Below are 9,950 nucleotides of genomic sequence, written 5' to 3'. Positions count from 1 at the left end.
ATGCACATTTAAGTTTGTTTAATAATGATCTTGGTATATGAGACTCCATTTGACTAGTTATTAATAACAAGTTTGAACGAAATTCTTGGGCATGGAATCCATTTACACAAATGAGAACACTAGATTTAGCTAACAAAAACTTTTTCTTTTTTCTCTTTTTGATACCCAAAACTCAATATGCTTGAAATCTGGATATTCTTCAAGTCCAACTTTGGAACCGTTAAATTGAAAGATGGAAGGTTACATGAATTACACTAAGAGCTATCTGACCATTTATGGAGATAATTGATTTGATAATTTTGTAGATGAAACTTCAAGGTTGGTTCTTGCCAAGAGGTATGGAATGTATTGGGGAGGCAAGTGGTTGAGCTGGAAAACTAGGGTAGAGATTGGCAAGTCTATGAAGGAGTCTTGGGGATGAAGAGGCTTGAGGTGTGCAATAAAACTATTCACTCAATTGAGTTTAGCAATGAGGATGAAACTTAGTGGAAACTAAAGTCTTAAATCCCATGGGCAGCCTAGTTTCGTCTACAAGGACGTGCCTGATTTCTGCTTGGTTGCGAGCAGATCGGTTTATGCCGAGGAGTCCTGCAAATTTCCGACACCAGCGATGGAGGAGTAGGCGCAGACATCCATGGTGGTGGAGACCGGCGGAGACCACAAGGAGCTAGAATGCAGCTCTGGCGAGGAGATTCGATGGCCGATCTTTGGTTTCTGGCTGGCGGCTATGAGGAATCGGCCACCACGTGCTGCTAAGGATCCGCCGCGGCTGAAGAAGACGACCGAGTCTATGCCCAAGCCATCCTCCTCTAGGGCGCAGTCCTCGCCCAACCATCCAAGTTCCCCTAGCTCACCGCCAAACTTCAACGTCGGCAAAAATCGGCGAAGGTGGCGTAGCGGCCACTCCCCCCTGAAGGATCGGTCAGCCGGCGAGGGCGGCGACTCGGGCTCGAGATCGGGAGTGACTCAGGGTCATCATTGAGTCGGGTCGACTTTTGACCCGTTGTCTGCCTTGGTTGACTCGGCGGAGGACGCGAGTGGCATTGAGCCGACCAGAGTGCAGGCTGACCCAAATATCCTGATGGTGGACACTGGCCTGAGCCTATCCAACAAGCGGCCTAGGAGCCTAACGTCTGTCCGGATGGGGCAGGGCTGGGCGAGGCTGCTGTGGGCTGGCCTGGGAGTGCAGGTCGGGCTACCTGTGTGGACGAGCTGGGCTTGTCCATTGCGCCCGAGCGTCGGGCCAGGCTCGATCGGGGCCCAGGAGCGCAGGAACAAGGGGCTCCCCCCCCCCCCCCCCTTCGCCTCTTCTCCAGCTTCTTCCTTGGCAAGGGCAGCCTCGACCCTGCCACCACCCTCAATGACCCTCGGCTCCCCTCTGTCTCTACCCGGGGGTGGTAGTGGTGAGGTCTCTCGAGGCTACTCCGGGCGCTACTTCGTTGGGAAGGGGTGCCCTGGGTGGTTTGGTTGCGGCCCTCCTGGAGTCCGTGCCAGGCAAGGAGGTGGCCGATAGCGGCAGGCCGACAGCTGGCCGGCCGAAATCTAGCCTTGTTGCAGGCCCCCTAGATCACCCTTTGGCTATGCAAATGGCAAGATTGACAGTGATGGGGAAGGCATTGGACCTATTGAGGGTGATTGGCCGACCCAGATTGAGGTGAAGGGAGCTGGGGCCTGTGCAACGATGAGCAAAGGCCGGACTTGCAGTGCGGTGCGGAAATGAAGATCTTTATTTGAAACTGCAAGGGAGCGATCAACCCCTCCTTTAACACTTCGTTTAGAAAACTAGTCAAGGTGAATGATCCGAACATCTGCTTCTTGTGCGAAATGTAGTTTTCTAAAGATGGCCTCCACCGAGCTCAGCGTCGCCTTTTGGCTACTTGGAAGTCCTTTACAGTAGAGTCTCAAAGACTGTTGGGGGGTAGACGCCGCCCCTTGTTTCGAGACATTCGGGCCATGGTTAGTGGCGACGTTGCCTTCCAGGCCAAGCATGCTTATAAAAAGGCTAATGGGTCCGCAAAATGGATAGTCTCGTATATGATCGGTCATTCCACTAGAGGAGAGCCTGTGGGTTGAGAGAGAGAGAGTTATCAGAAGTGCTTCGAAATATTATGTTTTTAATTTTTTTTTTTTTGAATGCATTCATACAAAAAATGTATAAATCATCCCTTGCAGCCAAAAAAAAAAAAAAGAAGAAGAAGAAGAAGAGAGAGAGAGATAAAAATCCAACCTTTTTCGTTACCCGTATCATATTTTCACAATAATCAAACAGCAAAGGATGCCCATACTCTTCGAACAACCAAGTCTTTTTTGATTTCTTTTGAACTATCCACACTATATAACATCACAATAGTCACAGAATACATGTTTAAAAATCCAAACTTTTTATTACCGACATCCCATATATTCACAATAATCTCAGAACACGCATTAAAAAAATCTGATATTTTCACTACCTGCAAAGGAGTTCATGCATAAAGATCAAATCCGGTCTTTTTATGAGCCATATCATATATATGTATACACAATAATCACAAAAGAGTGGACAATCCCATTCATGCCGCTCAAATCCAATTCAGAAAAAGGATAGAGAGATCACAGGATCATAACCATCATCATCAAGAGGTAGGAATAGTGAGGGCCTTGGTCTTGAAGCGGTACCTGGGGCACCGGGGGATGGCCTGGCTGGGACCGAAGCCAAGCTGGCCGTGTCCTTGCATGAGGGGCGGGCCGTCATCGTAAACGTAGCCCAGGAGGCGGCCGCAGGCGTTGCACTGCATCCGGGTGCGCTTCCTTTGGATGCCCCAGTAGTTGACGGTCTCGAAGAAAGGCCGGATCTTGTCCTCCTTGGAGAAGCGGAGCTTGGAGTCGTCCACCCAAGAGAAGGAAAGCGTGCCCTTGTTCCCGGCCTCGAAGTACGCATCCGGCGGGAACAGGTGGGCGCTGCTAAGATTCAGGTCCGCCCCGCACTCCGCGCACCTGCAAGACCGCACCCACATCAACACCCATCTTCCATTTGGGAGAGAGAGAGAGAGAGAGAGAGAGAGAGAGAGAGCAGCACTTACCGGTAGACAGGGGCCATGATGGTGATAAGAACGAGAGAGAGAGAGAGAGAGAGGAGGGGATTGGTTTGATTTGGAGGTGGGTTTTTTTAAGGACTCTGGAAGCTTTGGAAATTTCTTTGCGCGGCCGCCCGTGGAATTGACTGCACCGTGGGTTCAGAGACACGGTCAAACCAGGAGTCTCTGGAAAGCAGCCAGAGTCAGAAATGCAATGAAAGAGAATAAGAAATAGTCAAATGAGAAACCAGAATTTTTTGACATAGTTTAACAAATATAAACATTATAATAGGAGGAACTAATTAAGCAGATGTAAGTTACAATAAACAGACTTTAAAGCTCAAAATTGTCAAAACAGAAGAAGGCCATAGCACAATTATATATTATGCTCAAGAAACAAATTAGGGATATACAATTGAAGAAGGCCAAGATTACTAACTAAAGAAGTGAGAAAACCAAACGAGCAAACGATTCCTTCAACCTCTCTTGTTACCAACTGTATCAATATCAGCAACCACTAAAACTTCCACCGATAAACCAATTATCGTAACCTTAATCCAGCTCACATCAAACACACACAAAAATCAGCAATTCTTTAAATATAACTATTCACAATAACGAGAAAACATAGGAAGCCCACCTTCGTTTACCTCAATGAGAATGTCAAAAAATAGACCAGAAGAGTGGCCATTAAGGCAAATGAGTCAGAACAAAAATACCCAATAATCACCATCCAAACCACAGCAATCGAGCACAAAAACCATGCCATGATCAGTGACAAAAAAAATCCTACCTTTTTCGGTGCCCGCATCATAAATTTTCACAATAATCAAACAGGAACAACCAAATCTTTTTTTTATAACTATCCACACGATTTAACATCGCAATAATCACATAATACATGTTTAAAAATCCAAACTGACATCCCATATATTCACAATAATCCCAGAACACAAATAAAAATCTGAATCTTTTCACAACCTGCAAAATATAAATTATCAATCACAAAGTACATGTATTCCCAATAATCACAAACAAGTGGACATTCCCATTCATCTTGCTCAAATCCAATTCAGAAAAAGGATAGAGAGATCATCACGAATCATCATCAACATCATCAAGAGGGAGGAATAGTGAGGGCCTTGGTCTTGAAGTGGTACCTAGGGCACCGAGCCATACTCAAGCTCGAATTCGAGCCTTGGTCATAATTAAAAAAAAAATATAACATAATATTATATTTTAAAATATTATAAATAAAATATAATATTATTGAAAATATATATAGGGCTCATATACCTCCGAGCAAGTATTTTAATATTTTACTACTCGAGCTTGATTCAAAAAACTGTTTGAATTACTCGAGCTTGGTAACAGTAAACTATGTCAAGCTTGGACCCAAATCGAGCGCAAACAACTTATAAGCTGTTAGGCTCATTTGCACCCCTATGCCAAAATAGAAAAGCAATAAAGAAAATTTAATGCAGATAAATGGTTTCTTCATTTATGTTGCTATACAATAACTAATTTTTACATGCATTTTCAATTATCTTTTCATGCATGTACATAAGTAAAGCATTTCACGAAAATAATGCTTCAAACAAAAGTGAAACGTCATGTTTCACTGGATCACAAGCCTAATGAAAATTGGACCAAATATTCAAAACATTAGCTGAAGCTTTTAGCATGCTATTACTGAATAATAACATGCATCTTTAAATGGTGAAATAAATTTAGTAAATAAGTAAAAAATACAAAGACTTTCAAACAACTCAAAAAACTTGCAAAACATTGTGGTAAGAGAATGCAAATGAATGGGAGAGTTGGGGAACAGATGAAGAGAAGTGAGACACAATTTTAATGCTGACCACATACAGTGAGAGACCTGGAAGAACATTGTGTTCTAGAGTGGATAACAAAAGATCCATTTGTTTTCCGTGATTAACCTCATTCCAGGAAAACATTCTCAAATGATCATGAGCATTCTGAAATACATCCAATAGCCATTCTTGAATTTCCTAGATGAACAAAAATTATAATGGGTAAGCAGATGACAAAGCAAAAGCTGACAAATAGCACTATCATCCACTGGTGCCAATTGAGCTTTGATTCCTCAAGTCGCTGCTCTTCATACAGGTATTATGGCACAATATGCTCAAGAGGCTGTATTGCAGTGCTCGACATCAGTAAAACCAAGTGTTAACAAGTAATGTACTAAACCAAGTTTGAGGTATCTTCTGCCATCCTCTGTTGTCCATAAAAACATCAGGACCTTGGAATCCTCACTACAATCAAGAGGCATGCAGAACGATAAGAATCATGCCTCACCGCTTACAACACCTCAGCTAACTATGACCCATCATATCAAGCGTTTCATCAAGACCTTTCAGTCTCTGCAATCCTTCGCTAATCAAGAAGCGGATCTTCCTGCCTATCCTCACAATGTCGATTCTTCTCCATCTCCTGCCTTATTGTCTGTCTCAGCTCATCTGCAGATGCCCTAGTGTCTCAGAAGCTGCAGACATATTTTACTACCAAAAATAGGAAAGATTGGACTCAAAAGCTTCACCTCTTGCATGGATAGGGGCCCGCTGAGCAGTCCTTAGCGCTTTCCTATAGAGCTTCAGTACACGAGCCCGGATAATGAAAGCCTGCAAGTCCAAGAAGCGGACCATCGTTCTATTCTCTGTGAAGAGATGAGCATCATGTTATAGCAGTCCATCTAAAACCAGAAGGATATAATAAACCTGCAGACCTAAAAGGATATGTTTAATTTATTGCTGAGATTTTCTTTCTTCCAAAGGCTTTTGGGTTCCCAGACTAGCTCGACTGTAAATATATTAGACTTCCATGTTAACATACAATGGCCCAGCGAACTTTTAGAAAATATATAAATATAACATAATTTACATGAAAACTTGACATCCATAAACATGCCAGCTTGTTACTCTTGTGGATACAAGACATAAAGCCATAAAACTACAGTCTCTGCCTCTCTGATTTTAGTTCATTTATATCCTTAAAACATGCCTCCTCTTAGCTAAGAGAGTTTTTCAAGAAGAACTAGAAGTTCAAGAGGTGCTCTTTGGATCTTGCTAAGTATAAAAGCCTGCAATAAAATCTCTGTCTTGATTAGTCAATAATGCCCCCACTAGCCTAATCCGATATCCCCTTTTGATGCATCAAGTTATAACTTGATCTTAAAATATGTTGCTGCAGACATATGTGCACTTCCTGTACTAAAACTTGCCTTCTTCCTCATCTAAGCTCTTTCCAACTTTGAAGAGACCTGGGATGCTACTCCCCAGTTTCGCAAGCTTAACTAAGTATGTACTTGTCATATGCTAACTGCCCTCATGTTCAATAGCAAGACCCTCTATTGCCAAAAGTTGTCTTGGCTAGAGGAATTCGATACTGAGTCTGAGGATTCACATTTACTAAATATTAATCCAGAACATTGTCAAACTATGATGGACCATACCATGATCCATATATAGTTTGAAAAATGCTTGAGTGACAGTTCTATGACTTTGAATTGTAAAGCTGGTTAAGAAAATTAAATAACAGCTGTTAAATATAAAAGGATGTGAACATTAATTCTATCTCCCTCCTCACAATTTTTCTTTCTTTTCCCTCTTGTTTCTAGGATTGCTGACTTTTGAGTTGCACAAGACATGTATGTAAAGAAGCAAATTAGTTGGAATTCCAACAAGTTCAACGGTATGGTAAATTGTTTTGATGACAGCTGATGATTGAAACAGTCACCTCAAAATTGCCCCAGTAAATAAATACAGTATGTCATCGGCTGTTTTCTTAACTTTGTGAGAAAGCATAACTGCATAAGTTTCAGCCATAAAACCGATAATTTCCATGGCAATGAAAGATTAAACTCCTATATTTTTTAGCATTCTAAGCATAATCAATAATCAAACCAACAATATTATAAACTTCATCCCATTCCACCCAATCCACACAATGACATGGCAGCAGTTTCATTATACTCTCTAGATTTGTACCACACCTCACAAACTAGACAGACCACAGTAATGAGCTCTTCGAATTCATGATCTCTAAAAACTTTTTGCACAAGTCAGCCATCTATTACTCACCTTCCTTGATTCATTAATATTCATTGCCAGAATAACAATATCCATTAATCTGCTCAGATTATACTCTCCTAACTTAAATGACAAGAATGGTACGAAGCAGTCCAGTCCAACACCAAAGCAGTCAATGTTTGAAGTGCACCACACTTTCACTCCTTGTTGGATGACTCCAACACCTTTTAAAAAAATCACAACAATTTTAGGCGTCTTCCTTAAAAGACACGTACAGCTTGGTCAAACCACTTGTATCATCTACAGTTCCATAAAATTTTAGGTGGGTTTGGAAAATGAACATGCCGATAAGGGTTAAAACCTCCCGCTGGAGGCTGTTATAGGACCAATTACCTTGTAACAAGCTTCTATACATGAGGGTAATCATAAATGTTGAATGTCAATTTTGTGATCTTTGTGAATCACTAGTGGAGGATTAAGATCATGTGATTGTATCCTGTTTTTTGCTGCGAGTTGCTGGGGTCAGCTGCAATGCATTTGCGGGCAAGGTTTTTAACCTCAGTCTTTGCCAGCTGTAGCAGACTATATTTCTACAGCCTAGCTATAGACAGGAATTAGAGTTGCATTGCGCTCATAATGAAAGAATTTTCCAACAATCCTCTTCGTCCATTCAGCTAGTAAGTAAAGCCTTTTTTTATTCTTCCTCTCTGGTTAGCAGCAAACCTTTTACCTCCATTAAGGTGCTGGGGTGGTCTGACAATCATCTACAAATTCTAATAACCTTTTTGTTTCTAGGCTGCTTCCCCCCTTTAGAGTTCTTAAAATTAATTTTGATGCTGCAACAACAGAAACTAGATCAACAGCTGGGTTTGCAATTAGAGACCATACAGGCCTCTTAATTAGAGCAGAAGGCAAATCACTGCTCCCTTCACCGATTCCTTATGCCCAGCTGGTTGCTGCTTGGCTGGAAATGTTGCCGTTGCTAAACTACACACGCAGCATTTGTGGTTGGAAGGGGATTCTATAACTGTGGTCAAATGGATAACCAACCCTTTCTCATTTAGATGTCATTGTTTCCCTCTCTTACATGATACTCAAATTTGGAAATCAACTAGGCAGTGGATTATTACATCCCATAATTACCACGAAGGTAATCAAGCAGCTGATTTTATGGCGAATTCGGCTCTAACAGGGGATATTAGTTTTCAACCATAATCATAATAGCTGTTTTTATCCTTCCAAGCCTTACTCAATTACAAGACCATAATCGATAAGATCATAGTCGTGGTTGCTGCCGACTTGTCCAGAGAATGACATGAAGGAAATCATGGCTCTATGTGTGAATTGGATTACTCATATGAGGGGGTCGCCTGTTGCCGATCCCTCTAGCAAGAAGGACAAGACTGAGGAGGAAAAGGGCTAGAACTAGTTCTTTCAGATGTGCAAAGCATACCCTGTGATAGGGATTAAACGGTTAAATACTCTAAACGACAACTCTACAACTCAAACGATTGGACCTCCAAAATCTGAGACCTCACCCATACCCTGCGTCCCAAGAATCCAGAAACCGCTGCTTTAAAAAAATCCCTCCAAACATTGAATCTTCCGCACTTCCCCCACCAGAGGAATCGTCAAAAACCTATAAACAAGTGAATCCACGCTACCTCGCGGATCAAAACCCCATAACCGCCCAAGTCCCAACCCATAAATCATCACAACCGACACACAAGCAGGAAAAAGGGGACCAAGATTCAAGATTCTACAACCTGGCACCGCGCCTGGATGCTTGTCTCGCCGGTCGGGAAGGGCGCTCGTGCCGATCGCCGGTTGCCGCTCGGGAGGAGGGACGGTGGGGAAGTGGGAACAAACCCTGGCCGGCCTCGAGGGCGAGGGAAAACCGAAGGGAATTCCCGGATCCGCCACATTATATAATATTATATCTGGAATACGAATCCGGGAACCAAAGAGATCCGTATCCGAAACTTACGCGGCATTTTTCCTATCCGGATCGGTATATGGACCCAAAATCTTTATCCGAATCCGACCCGAATCAGATGTGGATGCGGACACAGTTGGATTACATTCGACCCGCTTACAGACCTTTATGTGGATATAAATCCAGGGGGTGGACACAGGGAGAAACTACAGTAGAGCGTCTTCCACTTTTAAAATCAAATGGAGAGGGAGTACAGCAAATAGTTGCAAATTCGAAGTAAGAGGATAAGCTTTTAGAAAAATATTTAATAAAATCAGCTTCGTCTAATTATACTAATATGTAACCGACGGTTATGATTTTGCGATGTCCATGATTTCCCTCACATTTAAAATGACCTAAACCAAGTAATATAGAGGGAGACTATGAGGCTAGATGAGTCCAAATCCTCGGTTGCGTCCAATGCTGGCCTCGGTTCTAGCCTCTCGGCGATTGGTCTGCATAATTAGACCATATCCTTACACTTGATTGCTGATAAAGCAAAAGATTTGAAGTTGGAGAAGAATCTTCTTTGCTCATTATCCAATAATAAAAAATATATCAAAGAAACATAGAGAGAGAACAATGGTTTTTTTTTCATTGGTTGCAAAGTCTTTTCTTATTACTTTCAAGATAAAAATAACAATTTCTAGTTTTTTGTTGCTATAAAAAGTGGTAATCTTCTGAAACTTTATTTTAGAAATCAAAAAGGTCAAATTCCAATCAATTATGGAAAATGGTTTTCTTATTTGGATTTTTTTGCCAAAACAAACAACCAGAAGAAAGGATTCTTTAGGACAACACTGCTTTTCTATGCCTTTATCTTGAAATCTAATAAGGAAGACCCACTCAGGACTCCATGTAGAT

General features: G+C 42.0%; 1 protein-coding gene across 1 annotated transcript; it reads right to left on the bottom strand.

Annotated features, from left to right (window-relative positions):
• Positions 1-2,287: 2,287 nt before the first annotated feature.
• LOC103714535 (uncharacterized protein At4g08330, chloroplastic) lies at positions 2,288-9,030 on the bottom strand. The gene is made up of 3 exons (XM_039123829.1): positions 8,878-9,030; positions 3,063-3,242; positions 2,288-2,976 (listed from the first exon to the last, which is right to left on the bottom strand). Exons 2-3 carry the CDS (start codon positions 3,077-3,079, stop codon positions 2,616-2,618), a joined length of 378 nt encoding a protein of 125 aa, XP_038979757.1. The 5' UTR covers positions 3,080-3,242; positions 8,878-9,030; the 3' UTR covers positions 2,288-2,615.
• Positions 9,031-9,950: the final 920 nt, after the last annotated feature.

The sequence above is a fragment of the Phoenix dactylifera genome, chromosome 2 (assembly GCF_009389715.1).
Source record: "Phoenix dactylifera cultivar Barhee BC4 chromosome 2, palm_55x_up_171113_PBpolish2nd_filt_p, whole genome shotgun sequence".
Taxonomy (NCBI): Eukaryota; Viridiplantae; Streptophyta; class Magnoliopsida; order Arecales; family Arecaceae; genus Phoenix; species Phoenix dactylifera.
The sequence above is the reverse complement of the archived record's forward strand: the minus strand, read 5'-3'. Positions and strand labels throughout refer to the sequence as shown.